This window comes from Xenopus laevis, chromosome 7L, assembly GCF_017654675.1.
Source record: "Xenopus laevis strain J_2021 chromosome 7L, Xenopus_laevis_v10.1, whole genome shotgun sequence".
Classification (NCBI taxonomy): Eukaryota; Metazoa; Chordata; class Amphibia; order Anura; family Pipidae; genus Xenopus; species Xenopus laevis.
The window spans coordinates 6,414,349-6,428,938 of NC_054383.1; the positions used below are offsets into that span (position 1 = coordinate 6,414,349).

At 37.7% G+C, this 14,590-nt stretch overlaps 1 protein-coding gene across 1 annotated transcript; it reads right to left on the reverse strand.

Moving 5' to 3' along the window:
• Window positions 1–12,390: 12,390 nt before the first annotated feature.
• On the reverse strand, window positions 12,391–14,590 carry LOC108696044 (tyrosine-protein phosphatase non-receptor type 6-like). Its single transcript, XM_018225029.2, has 2 exons — window positions 14,406–14,590; window positions 12,391–12,604 (listed from the first exon to the last, which is right to left on the reverse strand). Exons 1-2 carry the CDS (start codon window positions 14,573–14,575, stop codon window positions 12,406–12,408), a joined length of 369 nt encoding a protein of 122 aa, XP_018080518.1. The 5' UTR covers window positions 14,576–14,590; the 3' UTR covers window positions 12,391–12,405.

Sequence of the window (14,590 nt, forward strand, 5' to 3'; positions counted from 1 at the left end):
ACTGTAATATAGGCCCAAACCTATCTGGCCAAATCCCTCCTAGGGACTAAAGAAATTATTTAATGCTGGCAAAACCTTTACCTCCTACCTAAACGTCATTAGTGACATTCTGAATCGGCATTTGGAGCGTAGCAAAATTTGGTAGCCAACTTCAAGGTAAGACATATTTATGACTTTTCTTAAAGTTGAGTATGTAAATTTTTCAAGCGTGACCCAGTGAACAGAATTACTAACTTCTTACCCCAGGAAAGCACCATAACACCATCTTGATTAAATGTCCCAAAAATTCTTCGCTCTACTCTACTCAGGGTGGCTCATGTCCTTTGGGTGTGACGGTTGTGACCCTCCTTCTTCTTACCAGCGGGACCAAGGTAAGGATTCTCTCAGTAGATTAAAATGTATAAAAGTTATAGCATAAGAATGTTTGATGGTGGCCCCCTTCTTGGTGAGCCCTTGGCAAATGTCACATTTATTTGCTCATTTATAAAAACAACCCTGGGGCCTCCGTGCAATAATATTTGTGCACTGACTCTTTTACATTGTTGAGTGTGTATATATTATGGTTGGGGCACCGTGGGGTGCCATGTTAATTGGCTGGCTCTGTGCATTACAACGTGATTTACTAGTGCAAGCATATTTTTTGTGCACACTATGACGATATTAGGTGGCCTTTGCTGGTTACTAAGGGACACTATCTGAGATAGTTTACACCAATTTTCTTTTATAGAACTATTATTTACATGACTGTTTTGCATTGTGTTAGATAACATACTGGGCAAACGTCAGAGGATGGCATGTCAGCCCATTTTCATCCATTATTGTAGGGAAGAAATAAGGTTATCAGAATCAGGATGTGATACATTCAGGACACATTTCCAGGACTAAGGGTGAAACTTGGGCTGTTTGTATTGTTTAGGAATCCCTGTTATTTAGCTACCCTCTATCCTAGGGGTCCCCAATGCTTTTCACCCATGAGCCACATTCAGATGTAAAATGAGTTGGGGAGCAGCACAAGCATGAAAAAAGTTTCCGGGGTGCTAAATAAGGGCTGTGATTGGCTATTAGGTAGCTCCTATGTGGACTGGCAGCCTATAATAGGCTCTGTTTGGCATGACACTTGCTTTAATGCAACCAAAACCAAAACCAAGACAGAAATTCGAAAATAAGCACCTGCTTTGAAGCCACTGGGAGCAACATATAAGGGGTTGGTTGCTCACGAGCCACCGGGTGGGGGTTCACTGCTCTATCCAATCATCAGACAAGGGGACTTTGACCCAGCAAAAATTTAAGATACACGTTTTCCATTGCACTGGCCCCCGAGAAAGCAGAAATCATTACTTTGATAAATACAACAATGATCCCTCTAGTGGCCAAAGCTCTGTGGACCCGACATTCTCTGATTCCATGGATTGGACAGATCGATGCAATTAGACATTCCTGCAGAATTCTGCTTAGTACAGAAGAAGTTCCTTTGCCTGTAAAGCATAGGAAGTATCAATTCCTTGAATGATCACAGAATACTGTATAAGTACTGAGATTAACAAGGAGGGGCAGAGGAGTATTATTGCAGAAAGCTCCTAAACTACATCTAAAGTCAAATCTCTATTTAAAATGAACTTGCTCTTCTGGGAGTATTTGAAATATACTTTATGTTTCTATTTTTAGTCCTTTCTGATATTAGTTTGATGTTTGGCTCAATCTCAGCCTGAGGGTTAATAGATGAAGCGGGTGGCACCGTACTTGATAGATACGCGGCACATATTGATACGGGGCGTTAGAATTAATTGTAACATTTACTGCCAACATTAGAAATACTGTGAATTGCGAGAAATATTGCACTGAATCTCATGGAGTTTGTGATTTATGGTTCCATTTTATTGTGTGTGTTTTATGAATCTTTATTAATCCATTTCTCTTTCTATTCAGGCCTCGCCTATTCATATTCCAGTCTCTTATTCAAATCAATGCATGGTTGCTAGGGGAATTTGGATGCTAGCAACCAGACTGCTGCAAATTGTATCAGAATATCGCTTACTTATATGCTACTTTGGTATCACTACTGATATCAGTTATTGCATATAGGCGTATACTCAACAAACACTCTTTGTAGGGCAGGTACAAAAGATTTTTATTTAAATAACGTGCAAAAAAACAGCCTTGCACATTTTTCAGATTTTAGCTCTAAAACCATGAAATCTTCAGATTATTGCACAAACCCAGCGTAGATCAGGATATCTTTAGGACTTCTCCCATAGACTTATATACAACCTTGGCAGGTCTGAGATGCCTGATTTTCAGACGCTGACTTTTTCCATTCTCGGGGTATAATAAATTCTGAAACATTAGAGTTTATTTTTTATTCAAAATGTAGATTTTATAGTAAAAAATAACTAGAATTTTTTGAGTTTTTGGCATTTGGATTTATAATCCCTGGAATTCACCTTTGATAAATAACCCCCTTAAAATTTGTCTCAGAATTTGTTTTTACTATATCTAATTGTAATTCTCTCGAAGGAGCATAAATTATACAAGTGATTAAACACTTATCACTGCTGAAAAGAGGAGTTGGATTTCATTGGATTTGGGTTTTTTGGATTCTGTTTTTCCAGATAGATTTGAAAGACCTGTTTATATCCATGGGAAGGCTTAATGAATAATAATGGGGTTTATTGTTATAGTAATAGCTAACGTAGTCAAAATGAAGAATATAACTTGTTGGTAACATTTTGGTCACCAGGGGGAGTTGAATGACAACAACATAGTCACGGAACAAGGAAGGTAACAAAAGACACGTATCAAGGCCAACAAATACTCTACTAACAATACCTACTTTACTGATATATGATACTGAGCAAGGCAGGTAATAACAAATAACTAGAAACTTGACCAGTGGTGTTTGTGCTCCTGAGAAAAGGCCGTGACTGAGATACATGTAGGACTAACTAAGTGCCCATAGCCGTGCCACCATCTTACCTTATCGTTTATCTTCTGACAGAAATGTGGTCAACAACACAGTATTAGGTTTATTAGTTTCTAATTCTCGAGAGCAGTAAAATTATATCCTTATAAACGGGGCATAGTGATGTCATCGCTTACAATCGGAGCTTAGTGATGTCATTTCTGTCACATGACTCACTGAAACGCGAGTATTATAATAAATCAAGTACCACCCTGTTGAAAAATATAAGGATATTAGAAGTCAACTTTGAGTTCCATAATATTCTTATATTTTTTCACTACATTTCTGCCTCTTTCCAGCGTTCAAATGGGGGTCACTGACCCCATCTAAAAAAACAAATACACTGTAAGGCTACAAATGTATTGTTATTGCTACTTGTTATTACTCATCTTTCTATTCAGGCCTCTCCTATTCATATTCCAGTCTCTTATTCAAATCAGTGCACAGTTGCTAGGGGAATTTGGACCCAAGCAACCAGACGGCTGAAATTGCAAATTGGAGAGCTGCTAAATAAAAAGCTAAATAACGCAAAAAAAAACACAAATAATAAAAAAATGAAAACCATTTGCAAATTGTCTCAGAATATCACTCTCTACATCATACTAACAGTTAATTTTACATATTTTGTTATCCTTCTGACGTCTGTTCTTCTTTAGGGATTGATATATAGGAGCCATATCAAGTGATATCTTATACTTTATTTTGGGATTATCCTCTGATAATTTTATAAAACAGTCTCTCAATAAACATAGTAATTACATGAAGTCAATCAAGCGATAACATATTCAGATACATAATTACTTTTATTGAGCTTTATTCCATAAAGGGTATCAAGAACTTGTAATTTTATTTAATCACTTATCGGTTAGAACAAGTTGAGTCACAGAATCCAGAACTTTATTTCAAAAATAACTTGGTGTCTTAAGGTGAAACTTCTCTTCAAGTGTCAAAGCCTGTTCTCATATTCCCCTGAAAGATATATAGGTCAATAATCATTAAATCAGTTTATGTGAATTCCCCTGACCCATAAGGATTAATCATGATCAGTCAATGGGAAAATCTTAATGTGCACTTTTAGTTAGGACAAGTTATTTTACCCCTGACTGACCATGGGAAGGAGAGCAGCCAACGAAGAGGAAGTGCAGTACTTTGTGCCAGAATAAAAAATTATTTGAGATTTGGATCACTTATCTCAGAGAAGGCTTCTAGTGAGGGATTAAGATTTGAGTAAACTTACCTTTAAAACCTGAACATACTAGTAGGTTTTGAAAAAAAAGATTATTTAAAAAATGAATAAAAGCTTCCAGGGAACAGAAAAAAGAATTTGAGAACAGAAAATGAAAGGAGAAAGTTGTGTTTATACATATTGGAAAATTTTGACTTTATGAATCAAGGTTCCTAGCAAGATCAAAGATAAAATGTGGGTGTCAAGTATTGGTCTAAAGAGAAGGTGAGAGATTTCATCAGGACATCACAGAGATTCCAAGCAAGATGAAAGATAAAATGTGGGTGTCAAGTATCGGTCTAAAGAGAAGGTGAGATATTTCATCAGGAGATCACAGGGATTCTAAAGCTCCCCATAGACGTGACGATTCTTATTGCCAAACGACCAATTTTTGAGAAGTCCAACCAATCCTTCGAAATTATCGTGCGGTTAGTGGGATTCGAACGATCGTACATTTTAAGATTTTTCGTCCGACATCTGTCAGGAAATTGATCGGCCAGGTCAAAAAATCTTTGTCGGTCCCAGTGCAATCTATCTATGTTTGCAGGGACAAGCAGGCAGCTCCCCTTTGTTTTCCTGGCAAATTGGTCATTTTTAGTTGATGGACAATTCGTACGATCGTTCCAAGATAATCGTGGTCTCAGGATGAGGATCGGATCTTTTAAAAATCTCAACATCTATGGCCATCTTACGCAAGATCAAAGATAAAATGTGGGTGTCAAGCAGTGGTCTAAAGAAAAGGTGAGAGACTTCATCAGGAGATCACAGGTATTCCAAGTAAGATCAAAGATGAAAAATGTGGGTGTCAAGTAGTGGTCTACAGAAAAGGTGAGAGACTTCATCAGGAGATCACAGGGATTCTAAGCAAGATCAAAGATAAAATGTGGGTGTCAAGTAGTGTTCTAAAGGGAAGGTGAGAGACTTCTTTAGGAGACTCACAGGGCAAACTTTTCTCATAGTGGTTCTCGCTTTTATTCTCCAGCCTTTGTCCCTCTTTATGGTCATTGTGGACCTTGGGTTCCTGCTTCTGTAGAGCCTGTGGGAGTCCCAAGAGGAGAAATCAGACAGTGATATATGAAATACAATCATTGGGTTGGGCATGTGCATTCACTTTTGCCTCCCTGACCATGGGAAAGAACACAGAAGAGTTGCCCTACAGAGAATCAGTCAATGACTTTGGTAAATAATGGGGAACAGACATTTAGGGGGATATTTATCAAAATTCAAAAATATCTCATTATTTTCTGAAATATACTCCGACCAAATCCGTTCGTGTTATTTCCCCCTTAATTATCATTAGATTTTCTGGAAAATTTCCAGTGCCGTAAAGAAAATAGAAAAAACTGTGAAAATCGTACGAAAATCTGAATCTTCCTGAAAACCATCTTTGGATTATTGCATGAAATCCTGCTCAGATCAGGATATCTTCAGGAGTTCTCCCATTGACTTAAATACAACCTTGGCAGGTCTGAGATGGCTGATTTTCGGATCCTCGGGGGAAAAATAAATCCAGAATAATTCTAGGTTTGTTTCACTATAAATTCGGATTTTTTAGTCAAAATTTTTCTAACAGGGTATGCTATATAGAAATATAAAGTACAATGACATTTTATATTCCCTGGTTTAAAGTTTTCCCTCATGTGTCATTTTTTTTGTGGTCCCACCTATATATTATGTATATAATATACCTTACACCTATATACTATGTATATAATACACCTTACACCTATATATTATGTGTATAATACACCTTACACCTATATATTATGTATATAATATACCTTACACCTATATATTATGTGTATAATACACCTTACACCTATATATTATGTATATAATACACCTTACACCTATATATTATGTGTATAATACACCTTACACCTATATATTATGTATATAATACACCTTACACCTATATATTATGTATTTAATACACCTTACACCTATATATTATGTATATAATACACCTTAAACCTATATATTATGTATATAATACACCTTACACCTATATATTATGTATATAATACACCTTACACCAATATATTATGTATTTAATACCTACACCTATACATTTTCCTACCTATATATTATGTATATAATACACCTTACACCTATATATTATGTATATAATACACCTACACCTATATATTATGTATTTAATACACCTAACACCTATATATTATGTATATAATACACCTTACACCTATATATTATGTATATAATACACCTTACACATATATATTATGTATATAATACACCTTACACCTATATATTATGTATATAATACACCTTACACCTATATATTATGTATATAATACACCTTACACCTATATATTATGTATATAATACACCTTACACCTATATATTATGTATATAATACACCTTACACCTATATATTATGTATATAATACACCTTACACCAATATACAGTATTATGTATATAATACACCTTACACCTATATATTATGTATATAATACACCTTACACCTATATATTATGTATATAATACACCTTACACCAATATATTATGTATTTAATACACCTTACACCTATATATTATGTATTTAATACACCTTACACCTATATATTATATATTATGCATAATACTTGATTTTACATGTTTACAGCATTTATTACTATTCCCCTGAAAAATGTAAAATTGGGGTTCTACTGTATTGTGTCATAGTTACCACTGCATTTATCTTGACGTGTATCACATTCTGCGCCCCGTCTGTCTGCTCTGGGGTTAGGATGGAAATGGCAAAATCTCCAGGTTTGCTGTGACTTTCTCTAACCAGGAAGGTCCAGGGCTCCCCCGCCTTCTGCAACAGTTTCTCAGCCTTCGTGCCTGGCAGGTTCCCGTGATACCACCTGTTGGAAGACGCCAGTTAGCTCTGACCATGACAAACATCCAAATATTGCACCTTCCACGGCATATTGTCCCACTGTATTATGTGGCTTCTGATGCATTGTTTCAATAGTCAGAGCCACCAGTGCAGAGACTGCCTTCAAGAGAACTTGCATTTACACATTATTTTGAAGTCAGTTTGTATTCTGTCTTCTGTAGTTTCTACATTTGGCAGGTTCTATTTCTTAGTATTGTAGGGCACCTACAGTATGGGTAATAAAATAGGGAAAAAAGGAAAGGTTAGTTTGTCCTTTAGGTTTATCTCTTCCCGCGGATCCTTCCACAGTCTCCCCACTGTATATAGAAAATCACAATTACAATGGTGGACCAGAGCCTGGGGCAATGGAGAGATCAGAAACACAATATTGTAGTATGTTCCAATTAGGTTATATAACACCGTGTGTGGATATAGCTCCTATTTGTGCGATTATTATGGTGAACAGTTAAATCTGTTAAATCTGACAACACCGCTTCACTCCCGCAGCCTTCACCAATTTAGCAGAAATGGCTACTTACAAAACCCAATCTGGGTGTAGCACGTATATTATTTCCCAGTGTAGATCCTCCTCAAAATGTATGTTTGGCTCCGAAAAGGGAACATAAAGATTCCATAGTATAATTCTATTTATTTAAAATTTTTCTTTCAAAAAAAAAAAGTTTTGATGGCATATAATCACAAGTCCTTATGCAGGTTTGGTTTCTGGAGTATGGAGAATGATGGTTCTGCCGGCAAGTTAAATTCTCCTCCATTCTCCTCGTGGCCCTCCCCGCTGCTCGTGATAACGTCACTTTTGCCTGACGCGTTTCGCCAGTCCAAACGGCTTCCTCAGAGGTATGTGACGGTGCCTATTGTGCGTGTTTTACTTAAAAAGACCGTCGCGTCCGGTTTCCATGGCAACTCCCCTCCCTTCAACTCAGCTTGCATTCCACCGGATCAGTGTGCTTGTTACTCTGCATTTCCGGGTTGTCATGGCAGCAGGGCGATGTATCTACTAAAATGTCCTAAAAATCTTAAAAAGTTCTATTCTTTACTGAGACACCTATGACTAAGTGCAGGAGGGTACGAAACGCGTAAGGTGGGCCATGTGGGGTCAGTATGTACCACAAATTTTTTTATGTGACTATTAATAAATAATTTATTTTTACTAAAAAAAAGCCTTGGGATATATATCTTTTTGATATAATTTGTGCATTGTGACTGTCTTTGGAACTGGGGCATGTCCCTCTGACTTGGATAGTGATTTATAGAAATCAGCCATGTGGACTTCCAACTATTAAATGATCTATTCCTTACAGAGCCATGAAACTTTTCCTACATTCAACACTTTATGCCTCTATGTAGGTTTGTATTTCTATGAAATCTTCTTTGCCTTATCCATACTAGATTACCTTTGACTTTTTGGCCCAGAGATAAATTATTATTACATCTTTCTCAAAAATGACTTCAAGATTTTACCATGTGCATCCTATTAGTTACATAAACAATACAGTGACAATTCATTAATTAAAAACATATGTTACTTTATACACATCCAGAAATGGATTTTATGTGTGTTTTCTGCCTTATTTCCCCTATATATTGTGTTGGTGCCTTATTCTAGTCTTCCTACATCAAATGCAATCATCTTTTATCTATTTTTTTATTTATTGTTTTGATTTTTTTAAATTAATTCACTCTTAGTTCAATTTAAAGTGCCAGTGTTTAAATAAATTAATATGATACAATTTAGTAACATTTCTAAGTGGCTTTTTTATTTATTTATTTAACTATGTATGAATTTATTTATTTGAAACCCTTCCGTGATTTTGTCGTGGTTGTACTATAGGAATGCTCTCAGATTCATATCTATGTTTAGCCCTCCTGGGGTTAATGTCTGCATATTAAAGATCCATCTACTGTCTTGTAGTTCTTCTAACCATATCTCCCCCCCCCTCCAATTCATACTTGCTACCACTTCTAGTCCCCAGAACTTTAAACCCTTAGCATTTTTATTATGGTTATACTTGGTTGGACACACCGTGGTTTTCTACTCCCTTTTCTATATTTCTCACATGTTCATTTATTCTTTCCCTCAAATTTCTGTTAGTTTTCCACACAAATATTTGGACAGAGACAACTTCTTAAGCTGCAAAAACAGAAAAATCCATCCGAGAAATTGCTACAATATTAGGAGAGGCAAAATCTACAGTTTGGTACATCGTGAGAAAGAAAGAAATCACTGGAGAACTCAGCAACATAAAAAGACCGGGACGTCCACGGAAGACAACAGTGGTGATCTCAGAATAATCTCAGAATAATTTCCATGGTGAAGAGAAACCCCTTCACAACAGCCAAACAAGTGAACAACACTCTCCAGGAGGTAGAATATCCATATCCAAGTCTACCATAAAGAGAAGACTGCATGAAAGTAAATACAGAGGGTGAAGACTAAACTTTGGACAGAAAGGCCACAAACAAACAGCAAGTGAAAGCTGCTGCAGTTAAGGTCTGGCAGGGCATTAAAAAGGAGGAAACCCAGAATCTGGTGATGTCCATGAGTTCAAGACTTCAGGCTGTCATTGCCAGCAAAGGGTTTTCAACCAAGTATTAGAAATGAACATTTTATTTTCAGTTTTTTCATTTGACGTGGATTTCGTGTTCAAAGCCTGGGCTGTATTTAGGCCTGGCACCAGAGATTCTGCACATGTGCCCAACATGAAAGTGGGGAACCTCCTCCTCAGCTCTACCACCATTTAGCAGCAATTGTCCTGTGATTGGCTGGGAGGCCAAGGGTCATTATCTGACAATATTGAAAATATGGTCCTGTCCAAAGCGCTGTATTTTTGGAGGCCAGACTGGTGCCAAAACATTGGAAGTCAGGTTGCTGTTTATTATCTATATTATAAATGCTTAAAGTGCTCTGTAGGCAGTTGGGTCTCTTTCCATGAGCCTCCTCTCCAGTTGGGTTTATTTACATGAGCCTCCTCTCCAGTTGGGTCTCTTTCCATGAGCCTCCTCTCCAGTTGGGTTTATTTACATGAGCCTCCTCTCCAGTTGGGTCTCTTTCCATGAGCCTCCTCTCCAGTTGGGTTTATTTACATGAGCCTCCTCTCCAGTTGGGTCTCTTTCCACGAGCCTCCTCTCCAGTTGGGTCTTTTTCCACTAGGCCTCCTCTCCAGTTGGGTCTCTTTCCATGAGCCTCCTCTCCTCATTTCCGCTATCTCCATCTGCCATTTCTCCTTTTAATCTCCCTCGACCACAGTAGACAGTGATAGAGATAAATCAGAGTAGAAAGGGCTGCTGTTGTGATACAGAGCATAGAGTAACATTTCAGACAAAACCACAAAACTGCGCCCCGTCATGGTCAAGGCAGAAGTCTCGTCTTCCTATCCTTAGTTCCAGCCTGGCTATACATCTCTTTGGAGAAATGGAAGTGGCACCCTCAGAGTATTGGGTCCAGGAGATGGCAATGCTGTATTATTGCTTTATAGGGGAAACACAACTACTGTTGACACATAAGGTACAACTAACACTGTGTTTTCTTCATGACAGCAAAATTCAATTTGTTGCATAATGTTGTGACCTAAGTATCATTAAAAACCATAATATTGTTTACTTTGGGTACTTTTTTGTACAAACTGTATTTTGTCACAACCAGACATATTATTTTCAATCACAAATAACAACGTTATATTCATTTTTCACATTAAAATGTTAAACTTAAACGCAGAAAGAGGACAGAATGTGTGTCAGTCCACGGGAAGGGAAACTTATTTTTACAAATATATTTCTGCTTAACTTCACCCTCCGTCACTAACATGCAAATATGTTTATCAGCATCCTGTAAAGTACATTATCAGTGGAGTAAGATAAGAACACGCACTCTGGGCTGAGGCTCCTCTGCAGGAACCACTTAATGGAAAAACTATACATGTGATGCGTCTGAATCTGATATGCTCATATGGAATACGGTAACTAAATAAATGGGCATATCCTTCTCCAAAGTCTGATATAGGCAAAATAATAAAATGATCCAAAAGGGTAATATAAAAGGGTTTTGGACCATATGGCAAATAGTGGATTAAAGCTAAAATATACCCCCTTACTGACATGAGCTCATTCAGTTGAGTTATACAGAAAAGATGCTTAAAGGAGAACTAAAGCCCAACTAAAGAAGTAGCTAGAAATATTGTACGTGATGTTTTGTGCTTCTGTACCAGCCCAAGGCAACCACAGCCCTTTAGCAGTAAAGATCTGTGTCTCCAAAGATGCCCCAGTAGCTCCCCATCTACTTTTCTGCTGATTCACTGCACTTGCTCTGTGCTGCTGTCACTTACTGAGCTTAGGGAGCCACTCACAATATACAGTACACATAGAATAGAAATGTCACAATATAAGGCTGATTAGTAATTAATACACATAATTACTACATGGCAGCACAGAAACCAGTGCAATTAGCATCAGAATTTAATAATCAGCAAACCTGTAGCATCAGCTTATATTACAGCCAGGGAAGCTCATTTTCTGCTGGATAATTAGTGACGAGCCCTAAGTTTAGCTTCTCAACAGCCAATCAGAGCCCACTGAGCATGTGAGTGTCACAGACACTTTCCAAGATGGTGACCCCCTGTGACAAGTTTGAAGTCCTGGATCATTGCTGCTATTGACAAGCTGAAACTTTAGCCTCGTGCAATAAGTTCACTAACCATATTTATTTTAAGGGTTTAGTTCTCCTTTAAACACTGTTTGGCATGCTAAAACAAATACACATTTTCGCACAGACATACCTGATACCACAGAAACCATCATAAACTTTGTGCTCGCAGGGACCAGTTCCCCTCTTACCTTAAACTGACAGCGTAAGCAAAGCCCCCCTCTCAGCTTATTCCATTGGGAAGCGATGGATTCTGGGACTTGAAGTCCTTCTGATTTCCAGAGAATCTGTGCACCACCCACTGTGGAAAGAGTTACTCCAAATCCCAGAATCCATCACTTCCTATTGGAACAAGGTGAGAGAGGGGCTGCGTTACGCTGTCAACTTAATTGGACTGCTCCAACCAATGCACCACCCCTAATCTATAGAGCCAAATAGTTCAGCCCTTTAGGCCCTAACAGCTCAGACCCTTTTTTTTACGCTTTTCTCCAGTAACGCAATTACCCTGTCAGGAGAAAAAAACTACAGATGCTTGTAGGGGTCACTTTAATACAGATTTTAAAAAGGGGGAAATATTATTATATGTGCAAGCATGACATTATAATCCTAGAGATTTATAACTGAACCAGCATCATGACTCATTAATGAATTTTGTTGATACTATTGACAATAAATGTTCTTACCGCTCATTAGTGGGGTCTGAACAATTTAGTGGGTATTTCAGCTCAATGCGTTTCCCATTAGTATCCTGCAGGCATTCCGCTTGCCCCGTGTAGAACTCCACCAGCTCGGACAGAGTAGCAAACTGCTCCCCCCCATACAGATCATAGTAGTCGCCGGTATTTTGGATCCTGATGTGCGTCACCGAGTCTTCAACCCTGCGGCAATGATGTAGAAATAAGATCAGTTTCTGCCGTGAGACACCAGGCCCAAGTGTTGGAGAGGATAATTCAAGGCATTCTCAACACCAATCCCATATATAATATACCACATCACATAAAAAGATAAATACAGTACAGGTATGGGATCCATTATCCAGAAAGCTCCAAATTACAGGATGGTTGTCTCCCGTGTTGTCTGGAAAACCCCAGGTCCCGAGCATTCTGGATAACAGGACCAATACCTAAATTACTATTTTTTTTTTAAGTGATTTCCTTTTTTTCTGTAGTGATAAAACATTATTTTGTACTTGATCCCAACTAATATATAATTAATCCTTATTGGAGGCAGAACCAGCCTATTGCGTTTATTTAATGTTCATATGATTTTCTAGTAGACAAGTAGACTATTCCATGTATAATGCATGCTAGAACACATGCTAGGATAAATACAGTGGCAGTTTCATGTGTAATAACTAAGCTCTGTACATCTGGCATTATTACAGCACCGTTTTTTTCACAATTCATATTATTACCGGTATATGAAATGAAGTTGTTACATATAAGTGACCCATGATAACACAGAGTGCATTTCAGGATAAATGCATTATCAATTTTATGTATGAGTATCACATGACATTCCATGTACAGGTATGGGATCCGTTATCCGGAAACCTGTTATTCATAATTATGGACAAGATGTCTCTCATAGACTCCATTTTATCCAAATAATTGAAATATTTAAAAATTATTTTCTGTGTAATAATAAAACAGTCGCTTGTACTTGATCCCAACTAAGATATAATTAATCCTTATTGGAAGCAAAACCAGCCTATTGGGTTTATTTACTATTTACATGATTTTCTAGTACACTTAAGGTATGAAGATCCAAATTACGGAAAGATCCATAATCCAGGAAACCACAGGTTTCGCGCATTCTGGATAACAGGTCCTGTATTACTAATTCTTTTTAAATGATTTCCTTTTTCTCTTTAATAATAAAACAGTAGCTTGATCCCAACAAAGATATAATTGATCTTTATTGGAAGCAAAACCAGTATATTTGGGTTTATTTAATGTTAAGAGGCATATGGATTTAAGTGTTGTCCTGCACTAGTAAAACTGATCTGTTTGCCTCAAAAACACTACTATAGTTCATATAAACAAGCTGCTGGGGAGCAATGGCGGAAATTGAAAAACGGCTATATGGCACAGGATAACTAATGGATAACAGATAACACCATTAGACAGACAGAGCTTATCTGATGTGTAACCTGAGCCTTTTCTCCTTTGAATGGCTGCCCCCATTGCTACACAGCAGCTTATTTATATAAACAATAGTAGTGTTTCTGAAGCAAACACAGCAGTTTTACCAGTGCAGGGCAACACTGTATTATATTTTCATTACTTTAAAACACTTTTATTTTTTGACGTTACTCTTCCTTTAACAAACTTGTTTCACTTATGAGTGATGAGTGATATCCCTGCAGTGAGCACCAAACATTTTGTTTTTTTGGTGTGTTATCCCCATTAATGTGGAGGTGGTATTAAAAGGTCTGGTGGTAACATGGGTGTGGTTTAAAACAGAGAATGGTAAACACTGGCTTCCATTATCGGCTCTACACCACGTACAGTAGGTCAGAAAAATTCTGGCCCTCTGTAAAAGTTGGACAGTACCAGCCTAAGGAATCAGTAAGGATTCTAGGGCACCCACCTCACAGACAGCAGCCTTGTGGAGTTCCACACATACTGAGCATAACCTTATGGCATAAGGAATCAATAAGGATTCTAGGGCACCCACCTCACAGACAGTGAGAAGTCTCCCTGCCTTTTCCTGCTGGGACGGACCAGGAAACTTCCATGTACCCCCCGAGATTTCAGCAGAGTCTCAGCCTCCTGCCCTGTGATGTTCTGATGAAACCAACTGAAAGAGACAAATCTGGTATAGTTGCTATGGCCGGTGGGAGGCATTGCAAAGCAAAAGAG